Raw genomic sequence first — 18963 nt, 5'->3', positions numbered from 1 at the left:
TAATATTGAGCGTCTAGGAGCTGCCGTCAATATATTGTGCAAACCATATTGCGCAATAATATTGAGCGTCTAGAAGGCCCTTTACATTTTTCATAAAAAAGGCCCAAAACGGACAAAAAGGCCAAATAAAAATTTTCAGGCCAATGCATTTCAAAAAAGGCCACATTTGCGAAATTTGGTCTGAAAAAGGCCCATCTGGCAACACTGACTTGTGAGATGTGAGTGGAACCGTGACGTCGTTGCGAGTCAACTGTCAACTCAACAGTCCAGCGTTGCCAGATGGTATATTTCTATACCAGATTTGTGAAATCTGGTATTTTCAGAAGGTGTCTGGTATGAATATTTTAGATCTGGTATATATGCCTAAATCTGGTATTTTTCTGGTATTTTCCGACATACTGCAAATTTACTGCATTAAGTTCCACCTCTGAAGTTTGAACTTCCTCCAGCGTAGGCGTGGATTATATAGATTGCCTTCAGAGCGGCGCGATTAGAGGTTTCCCGCCATTTTTGGAACCGCAAGTTTACCGCTTGATGAAATAACCCCAATCTAATTGTTAACAAAAGTGCTTAGTGCAATATGAACACGAGAGTGATGATCCTTGACTGATTAGTGATTACTGATCAGTGATGATATGGCCTAGGACGAGTGAGGTTGTCGAACCGATCTCTGCGACGCAAGCTCCACCATTTTTGTTTGGTGGTTTGAATTATAGAGTGCCACTTGAATTCGGGGGTGCCATACAATATTTCACTGATCGTGAAAATCATTATCCATTCATAGAACTGGCTGCCTACTGCACCACGTGTCTACTTTGACCAGGTCTCCAATGCATTCGTGGAGTGAATGTTTTCACAAGTCACCTATGTGAAAAACAAGTAGCGAAATAAAATTTCAACTAACTAAGGTACTGCAGTCCCTTATTCGGACCAAAAGCTATCTGCTCAGCCGTAACAAGTGATCAAATCCGAAATGTTAGATTAATGCAATATGCAAGCATGTATGAAAATGGAAGATGACCTGTAAGCATGTATGAAAATGGAAGATTACCTGTTTCCGTGGCTTGCTCATGTTGAGCGAAGGGGAAGAAGTGCCACACTGATAAATGCACAGTACATAAAATACTTTTTAGCGCATTTTCTCATTTATGAAAAAAATGCACTATTGTGGGCGCCATGTCCTTCTGTCCGTCCGTCTATCCGTCCGTGACCACGTTTCCGTCGACGAGAAAATGCGCTCTCTGTCAGTCACTGCAGTGAGTACTGAGTTATATATATTTTTTCTTTTTGTAACCAACGCTTCTGACGAATAGTTTCATTAAATTTGGAGGTATTAGTCAGTTTTCGAGCAATACAATTTCTGGTATATTTCTGGTATTTTGAGCTAGGCAATCTGGTATTCTCGCAGAGAAAAAACCTGGCAACACTGCAACAGTCAACACTCAGTGCTACTCTAGCTGGTGTTCGGGGAGGTAGTGCTGCTAAATAGCGCTCGTGCCGTTAGTTTTATACTTCACGCTATTACTAGTAGTTCATAAATTCTGTTGTAAGATTTTATATTTAATTTATAACCATTATGTGCCAACTTTCAAATTACTGTAGAAATTGAATATAATAAGTCTTAAAAGATAGAAAGTTTAGCGCATAACTTATACCAAAAATGGGTCGTAAGAGTGGCAAGAAGGAACAACAACCCATGTTTCAAACATATAAGATTGTGGTCGTTGGTGGTGGAGGTGTAGGGAAATCTGCAATCACCATCCAATTCATACAGGTAAGTTTGGTTGAATCAATGTTGAGCCCGTTTGATATTCAAAACTGATGCATCATGGCTAGTATAAGTATACGCTAGAAACTCAGTTTAAATTTAAGCCTTACGAATGACGGGAGTTTCTTGACTTCCTTATTCATTATGTGCACAGGTCTTGTTACGCGCACTTTAGACTTTAGTTAGTTTACGTGCCTTTTTACTTGTATAAGGTAGGTGACAATTGAAACGCTAATATCGATGATATGGGAAAGAAAGAATTTTTAAAGTACCGATATACCTGTAGGGTCGGAGGCTAACGGAGGGCCCTAGTCCCATACTCCCGTTCCTATTGCTCCGTACAGTCGGTGAATCAAGTAGTCAAGTACCATACAGTACCTACCTACTGTAACTTGTGTACGTGCAAGACTGTGAGTTATAAGTTTTAATTTGCCGTGACGTCCATGTTTGTGACTTCAGTGTACTAATGAAATATTTGTTATGGTTTAATGCCAGAAAGTCAAATGAATAATTTTAGATTTACAAGTACGTTTACTGGTGATTTTTAACAAGTGGGTGTATACCTACTCTAAAACAAATTAGCTTGCCAGATTTATGATAAACTTTGTTGAAAGAAAAAGTTTTGTGTATTATTTTAGTTCTTAGTTTTATTACTTGATATGTAGTAAATAAACTTTGTCAGTATTTTCAAGTTCAGCCGCAATTGCTAGCAGGGAAAACAACTCAAGTTCTGTTTTCAAAATAAATTAAAATTTAACTTAACTTAACAAATGGTTTGTTTGTGAAGTTAGATAATGATTTTGAGTAATTATAAAATTGGAATAATAAGAATTAACTGAATATATGAGCCTGATTGTTCAGTGCTTTTGCCCTTAGGGAGAGAAAGAAATATCTTAAATTTGAAGGGTCATTTTAATTTGATATGAAATTTTTACATATTGGTCATAGTTTTTTGTTTGCTGGACTATCATTAGTAAATTATCATTTATGACATCTTTATACAAATGAATGCAAGTAGCATCCACTTATTGATTGACAACCTATATATATTTATATCATCTGTGCAGTATTGTCATTTTACATAGAATACATGAAACAAGTATATTATTTATATTTCTTTATTATTGTTCTAAGAATGTTTTAAGAGTCTCAACATTCTTCAGGTGAAATGTTTTAGTTGTATATATATGTTAAACAAAATATCAGCTGAATTGCAGTCAGTGTAGAAATAAAGTCAGCACATGGAAATATATAACCTCATTAGTGATTTCTCGTGAGATCTATTGGGGATGAATGTTATGTCCGCACCACTCAGATTGAATCACACCCACACAAATAGGAATGAATCACGCCCACACAACTAGGAATGAATCACGCCCACACAACTAGGAATGAATCACACAAGCATAGGTTATTTTGAACGAATTATGCTGGTTTGTGTGTTGAATAGAATACGAGTGCTGATACATTAGAGCATTTTGTGCTCGTAAGCCGTGCAATGAAAATTACAGACGCAGATTGTCACCGACGCGTGGCTGTTGGCAGCTTCAGTGCAGCGGTAGTCGAGGTGTAGTGTGTGTGTGTAGTAATGAAGGTTACGTTTTTGTTTAGTGCGTAACGTTGCTGTTGGCGTATTGTCATCCATTTTCTGCTCAAGCTAAATTGAATTTGGATGAAATGCGTCTATTACATTTGTCATGGTAGTACGGTTTTCGGCCGAGTTCACGTTTGAGGGAATGGTACAACATGTTTAAATATTTTTTGCTTCTAGACGTTTGTGGAGAGTTCTAAAGTATGTTAATGTTATTTTTCGACAGCACTTGTTTTCTTCTAAGGCCGCGTGGTTGCCGTCAAAAGTATTTAATTCCCCATACTTTACTCTATGTGTTTCTGGTGAACCTACGTGAATTTTTATTATAAATTAATTGAGTTTGTATCATTTCAGAGCTACTTCGCCACGGACTATGATCCTACGATAGAAGACTCTTACACCAAACAATGTCTTATCGACGATGTCGTCGCCAAACTTGACAGTGAGTGCCCGCTAATATCTGTGTCATTTCTACTTAATCAAACCTGCGATGCTCGATGTAAATAGGAAACTATTTACAGACTTGAACTTAATGTAGACTGTTTGCTCAATGCAGTTTACGTTTGTTTGTTTTGAATTAAGCCTAAACGTACAAAGCACAACGAACAGCTTTTGAGACAGTGTTTGTTTCACGTATTTAAGACTTACATGCAGTGTCACAAGTGTAAAGTGGGTTCCATATTTTGTGTATAAATACCAGTTCATTTTTGAACTTGTTGCACAGCTTAACGCCAAATTTAAAGTGTTTGCTTACTTCTAATGAACTAATATATTTATGTTCTCTTATTTTTGGTATAGCGTTGTTTTGATGCAGCTGTTAGAAATGAATTTCCCTAAGGTTATGGGCTTATTGGCGTGTTTTAGCACATGTGTGGAAGTTTGCGCCATAAATGTTTCTACAGTTATCCATTGTTTTATAGCATGCATCTCTGTTATCTTATAAAGAGTTATAATTGTCCATAGACATACCATATACTAGATTCGTTCATAATTTGACCATTGATAAGAATTTCCCTGCAATAAACAAATCGACTAAGAACACTTCCTCTGAATGTCGCACGATCTTATGACTGTCAAAAACTCTACGTACTTGGTAAATCATCAGAAATGTATTGAATGACGAAGATTCTGGGTAACAAGATAGCGGCATTTGTTTAAGATGCCAACAGATATTTTCCGATACACGTATTCCGATTTTTTAATTTGCTCGCGAATTTCGATTTTTTGATTGGGTCACGTATTTCGATTTTGTAATTAGCTCACTCTCGATTTTGTAATTGGTTCACCTATTTCAATTTTGTTATTGGCTAACGAATTTTAATTCTGTAATTGGCTTACTGATTATAATTTGGTAATTGGCTCACGAATTTCAGTTCCGTAATAGGCTCACGAATTTAGATTTTGTAATTGACTGCGGTCTGAACTCAATTATTGTATCTGCCGAGTGTTGCGTCTATATCCATCCTGCTTTGGACAAATCTTTTTGGGACGAACGTAATTAATTGATTCTAAGGCAAATAAAAGCACGACTCAAAATGGCTTAGAGCATTTTTTGTTCAGTGAAAATGTCATGATGGCAATTGTGGCAGCTATCCTAAAGTTTGCTCTGTGCTGCCACCTGCTGGCAGTTGTGGCAGCTATCCTAAAGTTCGCTCTGTGCTGCCACCTGATGGAAATTGTGGCAGCTATCCTAAAGTTTACTCTGTGATGCCACCAAATTTTGTGGTATCGACTTTTCTTTTCTGAGCGCCTGAGCGCCAAGAGGCAGAGGAGTCGCAACTTGCTCCCGCGTCTGCGGAAGCCGTTAATCCTGAAGAATTGATATTCGCAGCTACACTCGATCATGCAGTCTACCGTAAGAAGATCTGAAGTTAAAAACTGCTCAATGCATTAAGTGCCACTAGGACAAAGTCAACGCGCTAATCGTAGCGTAAAGTGTCCTGGACTGGTGTAGACAAGACCCCAGCTTAAAGAAGATTGGTTCTGTTATAAGTCACGATATCGAACCGCATGCAGACCATCTCCAGACCCCGGTCAAAAGAAGACCCTGTAGGAAGGCACGATAGCGAACCGTGTGCAGACCACCACTATAGCTCGCTCTAAATAAGACCTTATAGGAAAGCAGGCTGCAGAACCGTATGCAGACCACCACTATAGCTCGCTCTAATTAAGACCCTTTAGGAAAGCAGGATGCAGAACCGTATGCAGACCACCACTATAGCTCGCTCTAAATAAGACCCTTTAGGAAAGCAGGATGCAGAACCGTATGCAGACTCGTGAATGCACGCATCTTTAATGCGCGTAGCGTGAATGCGCGCATTTAGAATGCGCGTAGCGTCTAGCGTGAATTTGCGTAGCGTGAATGCGTGTAGCGTGAATGCGTGTAGCGTGAATGCGCGTAGCGTGAATGCGCGGAGCGTGAATGCGCGTAACGTGAATGCACTCATCTTGAATGCACGCATCTTGAATGCGCGTAGCGTGAATGCGCGCATTTAGAATACGCGTAGCGTGAATGCGCGTAGCGTGAATGTGCGTAGCGTGAATGCGCGCATCTAGAATGCGCGTAGCGTGAATGCGCGTAGCGTGAATGTGCGTAGCGTGAATGCGCGTAGCGTGAATGCGCGTAGCGTGAATGCGCGTAGCGTGAATGCGCGTAGCGTGAATGCGCGTAGCGTGAATGCGCGTAGCGTGAATGCGCTTAGCGTGAATGCGCGTAGCGTGATTTCGCGTACTACCGTGAATGCACGTAGCGTTAGTAGACGCAGCGCAAATGCGCGTTCTGTGCGTTCATGGGCTTTGTTATAACGGCAGGTTGAGATGTTTAGTGTAGGTATGGTTTCGATCTCGCGTTATATTCTGGTTATCCGCAAGTTATTTCATTAATTACCGGTATTTCGCATATTTTACTCATGTTTATTAGATGATGCATTTCCTTTTTTACGCATAACGCATGGATGATACTTCTGTGTTTTATTTATCTTTTTATCTAATCGAAAAAATAATCCAGTATAGGTATTACTCTTACTAGGAATGATATACATTTACGTACTATTATAATATCTGTACAAAGAGCGTTCATACAAACGCAACTCGAGACTATTTATTTCTGCGTACTATCATAATTCAAGTGCAAGCAGTTCGTTCATCCAAACCACTTAACTTCAATATGGTGCATTGATTCCACCATCATGACATGCAGTGATGATGGAATCAATGATTCCATCAATCAATGATGGAATCAATGATTCCATGATTAGTAGACATGATTCCATCATGTCTACTAATTGTCTTGGCGGATTCTTGATCTATGATAATCTATCATCAATTATATTTTCCTGGGCCCATACTTCCAAAAAAGTTAAGAGATCGTAAGTTCATCAGGCAATCATCGACGGCCTTTCAAGCAAAATCCACCAATCATAGACAAGAAAACAGAGCGTAAGTACTTACGTTCACTTAGCGAGTTCTGAAAGTATGGCCCCTGGTATCCTTCCAAGTCCGGCCGTAAGCCACGATTTTATCAATGGAACTTCTTGCTTCTTAACTCACTGCTGTGCAGAGTGAAGGGTGGCACGCGAGGATGCATCTAACAGCGATCTTTACTGGTATTATTTATTACTGAACATCCTACTGGAGTAGCATGACTTACACATCTTTTTCTAGCATGACTCAGACCTCTTTTCCTGCCATGACTATGCCCTCTTTCCCTATACCATGCTACAGATGACCTCTTTCTCTAGCGTGACTCACATCTCTTTTTCCAGCATGACTCAGACGACCTCTTTCCTTAGCATGACTCAGACACTGGAAACCGTCGAGTAATTTCCGTGCCTGCCTGGTCGCTTTTGGTATAAATTCAAAGTTTGTTGAGTCACACGCTGTGCTGTCTTGAACTATCGCGCTCAACATGCATGCGTTACGAATCATACGTTAACCGAGAGTCACCTAATGAAGATTTAAGTAGTGCGGGAATGTCTGATCGTATAATGTGCCTCATTATTAATAATTGAACAGCTCACAAGTATAAATTGCGCCCGCAAATACTTTATGAATGCAAATCGTTACCCGAAATATTCCGTCATCTAGTACGGTATTTGTTTATTAGAAAAATTTGTTTTTGAACCTTTTGAAGTTGGAAAATATTTCAGATACACGCGTATATTTGAAGACGAAAATTGAACTGTGTCGACGTGATTCGCACATTCAGGTAAATTTCTTGTAATGTTTTCAACTTTATTGTGCAGACTGAAAGGACGATGCATGAGATCGATTATTTAACGTTATTCTAACTCCGAATGCAACTATGCAAACATTATCAGGCTACATTGAGGTTAGGCCTGCACTCTGCATGCAAGCTACACGTATGAAGCCGTCACATTCCCAGCAATCAAAGCAATGCCAGACTAAATGTTATCTGTTGAGTGTCAGCTCTTGACGCTGACCACCATGCAGGGCTTGCAGGAGATGCAGGATTATTTTTAAGCTATCAAGTCTGTCGCAATATCGCCGTATGTCTTCCAGTCGATCATAGACATACATGCCGGAAATTCTTGTGGTCGCTATTCATTCTAAGCGATAGTATAATGGTTGACGTTGAGTGCTAGAATATTAGAGACGGCTGACAATACACGCTTGTTTTTTTTCTTGAAATAATATAAGCGTGAGTAATTCATCTTGTCTACATTTATTCTCTATATAGATATTAAAATAAGGTTGAGCCGTAGATTTACGGTAACGGTATAAGGTTGAGCCGTAACGTTGAGCCGTAGATTTACGTTCTCCGATATTGTCTCGTGTGTTTCGAGAAAATGATACGAATACGATAGCAATTGCTTATTCTTGTTTTCCCGAGTGAAATAAATTCTTTTGTCGCCAATTCTGTCGCAATAAGGCAGCAATCCTTGCCTCTGCAATCTTTTTACTTTTTAGGCTGTCTCTCTCTTCATGCGCTGGCGACATCCCAAAGGACAAGCGACCGTGTGGCGAAATAGACGCTTTCCGGTCAAGCGTATAATACTCGAATATGCATCCATTGCAGAAACTCGCGAGTCCGAGCTGTATGACTGCACTCAAAACAATGTGTGGGTCGTTTTGGAAGAGTCTATACGCTCTTAAAGTTTAAAATAATTAATGAGATCTTAGTATGAAGATCTTGGTTGTGGATCTGTGTTATCACCCAGCAATATCTGGACCAAGTAAGTCAATCCAATGCACTGAATTACTCTTGGCGCTTGGGAGTGACTAATGCAATTCTGCCGTGCTCTTAAGACGCTGCATGAGGGGCATGTCTTGAATAAATTGGCCACCTGTCTTGCTGCAACGAACGCCTGAGACGTCGCTACGAACGTCTGAAACGTCGCTACGAACGTCTCAGACTTCGCTACTAACGCTTGAGACGTCGCTACGAACGTCTCAGACTTCGTTACGAACGCTTGAGACGTCGCTACCAGTTTATTGGTGATTGACGGAAAAGCTTCGTGTTCGCGTACGAAGCCAAAGTGGTCGTTAAGAGGCAACTCCCGCTGCTCTTCTTGCCGTAAAGTTTGCCAAGGATAGCAACTGCTTCACAGAAAACTCGTCGTAGAGAATTGAAGGTTTTCTTCTCAATACTTTTTATTACACTGAAAATTACTAGTAAATTACTAATTATTACACTAAATAAATTGTCTTAGGATAGTACGTATCGTTCTTTATTTAGATGGCGGTGTTTGATTCAATGAATATTTTGATGTTTACTATCACTTTCTTTAGCTAGCGCTATGACAGAACTAACTGTCTGACTCAAATGTACCGAAATAAAACTGCTTGTAAACAAACTGTCCTCCTACAACAGACATTTGTTGAATATAGTCACCCGGATCATACTAGACATATTTTTATTATATTCAGCTTATTTTTACTCCATGCATGGCATGCTCATTTAAATTCATTCATACCGATTTGTAGTTAACATAAAATGTCAAAATCAATGGAGTGTCATGTTCAGGTGTAATACAAGATGTTCGCGTTGGCTGTAAACTTGTACTCAAGTTATGCAGATTTTGTTCTCATCGACAGTCGAGTTATTCTATAATGTTAAAAAAATTTATAAATTCTATGAAGAATAATTTATCATAATTTTTGAATAAACTTGCACTAGCAGCTTACCAGATTCTGTTCGCTTTTGTAGTTAACTTTTGATATCACTATTACTGTAAACTTTTAAAATACTTGATATTTTTAACTTCACATATTTATCAAATATGTAATAAAGAAGAATCAGATAAGTACAAATAATAATAATATTATCACGGATATAAAGGAAGAAGCAAACGCGGCGTGAGCATGAGGGAAGCGGCGAGGCGGACTGATAAAAGAGGTCCAGGGTAACGTCTATATTTAACGCACGTGTAGTGCACTGTGCACTGCTTAGTGCGCGCCTCTAGCAGCCCTGCTCTGCCATCTGCATCTACACTGTCTGGTGTACAGTGTACACTGTCTGCTGCACACCATCTGCATTTACACCATCTGGTGTACACCATCTGCATTTACACCGTCTGGTGTACACCATCTGCATGTACACCGTCTGGTGTACCATCTGCATTTACACCGTCTGGTGTACCATCTGCATTTACACCGTCTGGTGTACCATCTGCATGTACACCGTCTGGTGTACCATCTGCATGTACACCGTCTGGTGTACCATCTGCATTTACACTGTCTGGTGTACCATCTGCATGTACACCGTCTGGTGTACACCATCTGCAACATTTGGATGTACATTATATTGCACTGCTCTGTACTCGCCTATCAATGATTGTATTTGCTATGCGTAATCGTATTGCTCGCCACTATGCTTATATGGACAATTAATTTTCATTTTAAATTCACCAGCAAGTAAATGGCGGCTTCACCATTCATTTTCTTTGCATCTTCGTTCGCCCCGTCTGCCCAAGTCTGCATGAATCGATTCGCTCAGAATTACAGCCTGGGCGAGTGTGCGCGATGCATACTCCTCTATTTATTGGATCCATCGATAAGCGTATTTCCCGATATGATCAGGTTTATATTTGATCTTGTATTGTATGCAGCGAAGTACTAATCATTATCACTCCTAACATCTCAGCTTCTATTCTTCATCTCTCCACCCATTATCTTGAAGAGTTCGTGTGTTCGCTAAATGGTGTTGGCACTCGGATCTTCAAGCCATATAAGAATTATAGTTCGTGATACTAATTTGTTACGCTAATCCTCAGCAACTGGTGCCCGCATGTGGCAACTTTTTACTTTGTTTTTAGTATATCAACGCAAGAATCTACAAGTAGCAGCAGCGTATGTCTTTAATTTGTCGCTATTATAGAATGACGATGAGTTTTAATTTAGTCTTGCAGTCAACTTTTTACTGTGTTTTTAGCAAGAATCCCCAACGCAAGAATCGAAAAGTAGCAGCAGCGTATGTCTTTAATTCCTCGTTATTATAGAACGACGATGAGTTTTAATTTAGTCTTGCATCTTATTTACATTATATACGTAAATAAGACGCGTTTTAATTTATTGCTGCATCTTTAATTTATTGTGATGAAATTCTGCCAAAAATTTTTATGTTGCTGCTCGTCGCTCGTGAATTCGCTGTGAAGTTGTGTTGGCGCTTCAAATCACATTGACCTACGACCTATTTTATAACCTTGAGGTTGAAGAGTAGGTCGCCGCTCTCTGTTATCGCGGCGATGCTGACATTTCTTTCAGTTTATTTTTTTATTTTATTTTTAATAGGTAGGTATTATGCGTGTGTGAGTAGTGTACCTACCGTAGGAGACAGACGGCGTGGGTATGACATTTTGTTGGCTTTAATTATTCATTATTTGTTGGCTTTAATTATTCATTATTTTGTTGGCTTTAATTATTCATTATTTTGTTGGCTTTAATTATTCATTAGTGTATCGTAGTAGTCAGACGGCGTGGGTATGATACGCCCACTCATGGATACACCCACGCTGTTACTCGCAGCCACGCACCACGCGCACCTTGGCATTGTGCTTCACTACACATATTATCGAACACGAACAATTTATGGACAATTCTATATAACCATCAAGTTATTATGAAAATAACGAAAAATGTGTTTTGTAAAAACCAATTTGGCCTGTTGCATTTAGTCATTAATACTGCAGCATGTTTTAATTGATCAATAATGCGAAGTTGTACCTTGCCCTAATTTTTCATGCGACATTTGTCAGGATACACATAGATGCATTTATGTTAATAGTTAGCACATTTTCGTTAGTCTATTGCCGAACTATAAAGTTAGTGTAGACCGAACAATAAACAACTGCTAGTCATCAACGGCACAAGTCGACCACTTGTTTCATCTTCCCAGATACTTAAGTCTGTCAAAAAAAAAAAACATTTCTTAAAATTTCAGCGCACGATTTCCTTGCCGTGTTTTGTCACCGAGCCTCAAACCTGTATACAGGAAAAAATATTGTATTTTGTCTTGAACAAAAATATCGCCGGGCTGAAGATAGCTTGCGTATGTAGCTACGTTTAAATTAAGTCCGACGTCAAGAGTTTACGAGGCACTTGAGTTCTACATCTGCACGCTAACGTGTTTGTTTGAAGAGCGGCGCTGCTCTCCCCCTGCCCTCTGCCTAGCTTTGCCCTCTACCCAACCCTACCCTCTACCCAACCCTGCCCTCTACCCAGCCCTACCCTCTGCCCTGCTCTACCCTCTACCCAGCCCTACCCTTTACCCAGCCCTACCCTCTACCCAGCCCTACCCTCTGCCCTGCTCTAACCTCAATTTCCCTCGTTTCGCTGCCGTGCGGCTCAGCTAGAGATCTCACCAAAGATATCACAGTCGACGGCAGTGTCATTTATTAGGCTGCTTAAAATGATTAATAAGCTCGTTTTTCGAGCGATGCACGCGTCTGTAGGGGGCTAGCTTCGATTTAAATAAAAAATAGTTGAAGGTCAATTTATGAAACCCAATCACGTCGAATATGGCTTCTCAGTCATAGGTACATAAATAAAAGAATGATATATGGCCTTGTAAATTTGTACTGTACAAGGATGAATGTTGTCACGAATTGCAGTTGTTATTGCAAACAATATAGGTACCGTAGTCTTCATTAACAGATTCTTCTCAATTAAAAATCAGTACCTGTACTGGAAATTTTCGAGCCCATTGAGTTGGAGTTCGTGACGCTAAAATAGTGTCAGTGATAGTTGTGTGTAGAAGATTAGTTATATTTGTAGCCATACACCAGTCTATAAAGAATATATATGTACGTCGTAATAAGCTCCTCTTGATGTTTCATTCAGAAAAAAAATTTTGAAAAATCATTGGAATCGTGCATCTAATTTCTATCTCCGTGTTTTTATATGGGTATTTAATAACGAATTCAATTCTCATCAATTAGAAATACTGAAGGCCATTTGCTTTAACATCTAAAACTTATGCTCAAACATTGAAAATTGCTGCAAACCAATGCTTATTTTCAACCAAATAATCTAGATGCTGTAGAAACCTTTAACGTTTAAAAATCGAATATATTTCTTGTTATCAGTTGTTCGCCCGTTGACGGTGCCTGATGCGTTTATTGTTATCAGTTGTCCGCCCGTTGACGGTGCCTGATGCGTTTATTGTTATCAGTTGTTCGCCCGTTGACGGTGCCTGATGCGTTTATTGTTATCAGTTGTNATTTCTGACGTATTACATGTATATTCTGCGTGTTTTTGTCCGCTTATTTATGCTGTATTTCTGACGTATTACATGTATATTCTGCGTGTTTTTGTCCGCTTATTTATGCTGTATTTCTGACGTATTACATGTATATTCTGCGTGTTTTTGTCCGCTTATTTATGCTGTATTTCTGACGTATTACATGTATATTCTGCGTGTTTTTGTCCGCTTATTTATGCTGTATTTCTGACGTATTACATGTATATTCTGCGTGTTTTTGTCCGCTTATTTATGCTGTATTTCTGACGTATTACATGTATATTCTGCGTGTTTTTGTCCGCTTATTTATGCTGTATTTCTGACGTATTACATGTATATTCTGCGTGTTTTTGTCCGCTTATTTATGCTGTATTTCTGACGTATTACATGTATATTCTGCGTGTTTTTGTCCGCTTATTTATGCTGTATTTCTGACGTATTACATGTATATTCTGCGTGTTTTTGTCCGCTTATTTATGCTGTATTTCTGACGTATTACATGTATATTCTGCGTGTTTTTGTCCGCTTATTTATGCTGTATTTCTGGCGTATTACATGTATATTCTGCGTGTTTTTGTCCGCTTATTTGTGCTGTATTTCTGACGTATTACATGTAGTATATTCTGCGTGTCTTTGTCCGCTTATTTATGCTGTATTTCTGACGTATTACATGTACGTATATTCTGCGTGTTTCTGTCCGCATATTTATGCAGTATTATTAACGTTATTACCCCGTATTATTAACGCTATTACTCCGTATTTTTAACGCTATTACCCCGTGCAGGTGTCAGTAGAGGAGGTGGAGACACTAGCCCGGCAGCTCAAGATCCCCTACATCGAGTGCTCGGCCAAGATCCGCGTCAACGTCGACCAGTGCTTCCACGAGCTCGTCAAAATCGTACGCAGATTTCAAGAAGCTGATCGACCTCCCGCCAAGTACACTAATTCCAACAAGAAAAACTGTGTTATACTCTGAGGCTCATCCAACCCTGAAGTGCATTTAAAAAAAATTACTCCGCATCAGGATCTTTACTGCAGCTTAACTTGCATCAAGCAAACGAGCACTGGATGCAATTTTTTCACTGGATGCAAGTATCGACTCCTGCTACATTTCATCTCTGGCTGTTGTTCGCATTTCATTCTATGATTCTTTTTTAAATAAGCCAACAATAAATGTTTTTGTTTTTTTGGATATCAACTACGAAGTGACTGTGAATTGAAGTGCAATAATGTGACAAAAATGAGAAAGCTCACTTCTGGTGATTTATTTTAGGCTTTGTTGGCAGTCTCGTACGATCAAAAGTTTCTGAACCTGTAGTCATCGTAATTTTGAACCTGAAGAGCTAGTTGAAACCTCTATTTATTCACGAACTAACTGTTAACAGGGGAGATGAATGCCCATGGATAACAAAACAACATGAAGTATTTAATCAAAAGTTATTGCTCAATTGAGTAATTCGTAACTACAATAATAATACTGACCAGGATTGATCTGAACACTTGCAAGAAGTGCTATGTCTTCTTACTTTGTGTTGGTGAGCTCACGCCTTCCGACTAGCAACATTCTAGCAATTGTCATGTTATCTTTGAAGAAAAGATACGTAAATTACTAGTTTCTATCAATGTAATAATACTTGCTGACGCATATTCGCTGAAACTTGCACGAAATTTATTTACGTATTGTATTTAAAAATTATCAATGGCTTAGAATCTAAAAACTCGGTACAAAATTCTACTAATAGATTCACAATTTTCTATTCTTAACTTCAAAGCTTTTACTTAAGTTATTGGTGCCAATATAGTCTGTATTTGATAATTTCTTTTATGAACAAAAATTAGAAGGTAATGTATGTTGATTGCATGGCATCCATCTGGTGACTCAACGTTTCTGAAAAGGGGAATTATTACTTATCAAATTAACCTAGGGTGGCTTGCCAAATCTATGATTTGTCATTTATATGCCATAAATTTTTCTTATACGATACACTTCAACCGATTCTTATCATAACGTTTATTTTGATGCTAATCACAACAGAAGTTTGGTTAATCACAAAGTGTTAGATTTCACTCTCTATTTGTCTGTGTCTTGCATTTTTAATCTTGTAACATAAATCAAAATTCCATCTTTTAAAATGTCTTCTTTGTAAAGGAACCGTCAGTGTTATTTATCTCTGAGCAGCTACGGTAGGAAGCAGTGAAGCTCTGATTGATATTAATTAGCAGCTAATAAAGAAGATCTGATATCTTTGCTAATCCATGCGAAGAACTCTACGCCCAACCACATTGTGTTCGCTAACCTATTATTATTTTCTCTTATTACTTAACGTGTGTGTGGTCAGAGAAATGTATCCGTGATACTGTTGATTTGTTGGCTGTTGTGCCTCGCAAGTAACGTGCCCTTTGATTGTTGCCTTCGTCAGTTGACCAAGTTTAAGTGTTAAGGTTGTAATTCTTCGTTTAATTCGAGCAGATCTGATGTAGTTAATAATGAAGTAGTGAGAAGACTGTGAGAGACAGCGTGTGAATTCGATGACGAGTTTTAGGTACCTTCTCGTGTAGCATTGGTGCAGACACAGAAGCCTGCTGCTAATATATATTAAACGCAACTGAAGTTTAAGTATTTGATTGTGCAAAAGTATTTTGGTTTGTCTTAAGTGTGGCTCTATTTATAAGTCTGAAACGTCAATGGGTTTCTGGAAAATTAGACAGGAAAATTCTCGGAAGAAGATGGGAATACATTTTTGCATTTTAATGGAAAGGGGTAAAAATACTATTTATAGATTTAAATAGGGAAATAAAGTGCTTGTAGTTAAGAAATTGATTGCACATTTTGTTAAAATTCGGCGTGAGTACCATAGTTTATTGGAAATAATTTTGTATTGATTCTAGCTAATGAATATCCTCGTGAGCTGCAAAATAATCCTTGGTTTACAGTTTAATCATCGCTTCAAACACTGAAAATTGAGGCCCGGCGAACACTGTTATTCGAATTATTAGAAACCTTTTTCAATTCGTTAAGTTCACCATAGTTGCTGTTCTCTTTTGAATGGCAACGTTTGTCCTCGTATACACAAAATCTATTCAGGATATGAGAAAGGCACAACGAGGAAAAGGTTTTTGCTGGACGATTAGCTTCGAAAATGCGAAGTTGCATGGAATCAAGTAGTTCATAAATATTCGCTGATGCTATTGATATTGAATATGCGTTGTCATTAATTTACCGAGACATCGCAATATCGGGCGTTCTATTAATTTCTTTGTTATCCTCCCACGGCAATAAAGACTGTCTGGAAAGATTTAGGAAGATCTCCTGAATTTTTCCAGGAGTGCATTTTACTTTTGACGAATTTCGGAGTCAACTGCGATCGAGATAATAATGTGCCTTAACATAACATAACATAATTTCTGACGTAAGAATTGACTTCGTCACAAGGATAAAAATAGAACATTAATTAGTGTAACACAGTCGAGGCAACTTTATTATAAATCAAATTCCATAATTGCTTATCAGCAGCTAGATAGTAATTTCGGTATTTTGTACAATTCTTTTAACGAGCTATGTATCCTTAGCGTCTGAGGTGTGAATTGTAATTTTAGTTTACATACACGAAATTACACATATGAGTACGTATTGTCCCGCCATTTGCTATTAATGTTAGTTTATTTACTGTATAAATTTTGTCCAGCGTTCGGAATGCAGTTTGGTGTCGAAATAATATTTTTAAAGCCTGGGTTGAGTGAAAACTTCTGAGTACCTATATCCCTATTGAGATCGTTTTGTCATTCTTAATTTTATACAACATTTGTGGACTTGCCCAAACTGGAGAATATTATACAAATTGGGAGGCGACAATTAACTCATCTTGTGATTTCATTGCTAAATTTGACACAAATTCAGGTTCTACAATTTCTAACTGATTTTCTGTCGAATTGCTGTAATTTACCTGAAAATAAACAGCAAATATACATAGAGTTTACCAATCATTTAAAAACTTATACTCTCAAGTGCACTAAGAAACGCTTCAGTATTTTAATATAATTTCGACTCAAAACTCTGCCAAGCCCAAGTTAAATTTTTCATCTCTAGCGATTGCTTAACGAATACTACATCGCTGTGTTCTACTTGGCCATTCTTGTGAACGAAATTAGGATGTTTCCTCAGAATTTGTGCAATGTCTAGCATATCCAGCCCACTGATCTGATAGGTCATGAAAATTAATACCTAATTTACTAGTGTTTGTTGTAATGTACGTTCCTTAGTGTGAATGTGGTACAATAAAATTATATGTACGTAGGTATAGCAGTTGTCTTCCATCGCTGAAATGCGGTTACTAAAATCTTACTCTAACAATTATTGATGTCTTATATGTATTAAAATCCCACCTCAACTATTGCCCTTACCGGTACTCTAGAATATCGGGAAAACCTCAGTGACGAGATTGGACCATTTGAATTTTGTCGCAAATTTACAACTCAGATTTTTCCAATGATAACTGAACATTGCTTATAAAGGGCCATTCTTGAATGAAAATTCAAGATTGTTTAAAATGCCTGGCTTGAATGAAAATTTAAGATTGTTTAAAGGGCCCCGACTTGAATGAAAATTTAATATAAAATAGTAATGAACATTATTAATAGTTTGCTCTCGTATGGTTTTCTTGTGTTTACAAGCTGAGATATCAAAACACAAGCCAGGCTAAATTATTTAGCACGAATTCTTCCTTGTATTATACAAATCTTTACAAATGTCATCCGAATTGGAACTTTTTGGTTTAATCTCGGCTTGACTTTAGACGTTTGTTAATAAGTCTAATATTATCGTTCGGTCTGCACAAAAATGATGTATGCAACAGTTTTATGAACGCGGTCATGGAACACTAACTGATAATAGTATAAAACTTATCCTCTATGATGACTTATCAATATCCTTCATCTTCGTATTCTTGAGCTAGAGTTTTAAATGAAATCCTTGTCATCTGTGACAAAAATTACTCCTCTGTCTGTATAAATGCTCAATTCGATTAGTTATCCAAAATAAATATGGACTGGAAGACGAAATGGGAAAAAACTTGCAAACGAAGAGAAAATAAAAAAAATTTTCACGACCTAGGTACACCGTTAGGTCCTGATGAATACGTGCACCATGTGCCATCAAGCTGTGTTCATTAGTTTGGGAGATATTCTTCGGTCATGGGAGATATTCCTTAGTTGGGAGATATTCCTTAGAGAGCGGCCGAAAGTCCGGCCGTATAATTGTCCGACACGTTTTCTTGAAAGGAAATTTTGCTACATCATGAGCCTGTACTTTCTGCTAGCGCGCAAAGTAGCAGGGGTAATTATAATTTCAAGTTCATACTTTGGATATAACTTGTGCTAAATAGTGGCTTCTATTTTTAGAGGATCAATGAATATTTATCTGCACTAATTCTGAGTGCCGGTAAGTTTGTTTAATTTAATTATAATTCAGCGTTTTCCTCACACAAGTTTGATACAGAGTGTGCAACTTAATTTACGAATCTCTTTTGGAGTGTGAGTATCAGATATAAATAACGTTAAAGCCTGGATGGAGCTTTACAGCATATTGATAACATCCAACTTTGCTTCAGGGCACTTATGTTTAAAATTGTTTCAATTATATACTCACCATACACTTTTACGATGTTTCCGACGTTGCGGATGTTTATCCTGTTATGCAAAGCAGGCACTGTTCTCAGCGTTAGTTTCGGGGATTGGACAACGGACGTGTGTAAGTTTTTCAGCCCATTTATGGACGTCTGACGACGAGTAGTTAATTGAGATTATTGCATTGATAGTTGAATTTTTCATTGCATTAATAGTTGAATCCGTCAAATTACACAAAAAACGGATAAAATGCCCAAACGCAGGAAAAAGGAACAAGGTGAT

At 38.2% G+C, this 18963-nt stretch overlaps 1 protein-coding gene across 1 annotated transcript; it reads left to right on the top strand.

The window, feature by feature from the left end:
- The first annotated feature begins 1436 nt into the window (after positions 1-1436).
- LOC108680362 (ras-like protein 2) lies at positions 1437-17630 on the top strand. The gene is made up of 4 exons (XM_018169169.2): positions 1437-1774; positions 3714-3801; positions 11958-12157; positions 13844-17630. Exons 1-4 carry the CDS (start codon positions 1661-1663, stop codon positions 14033-14035), a joined length of 594 nt encoding a protein of 197 aa, XP_018024658.1. The 5' UTR covers positions 1437-1660; the 3' UTR covers positions 14036-17630.
- Positions 17631-18963: the final 1333 nt, after the last annotated feature.

The sequence above is a fragment of the Hyalella azteca genome, unplaced genomic scaffold (assembly GCF_000764305.2).
Source record: "Hyalella azteca isolate HAZT.00-mixed unplaced genomic scaffold, Hazt_2.0.2 contig1718, whole genome shotgun sequence".
Classification (NCBI taxonomy): Eukaryota; Metazoa; Arthropoda; class Malacostraca; order Amphipoda; family Hyalellidae; genus Hyalella; species Hyalella azteca.
This window is presented reverse-complemented; position numbering and strand designations above follow the sequence as displayed.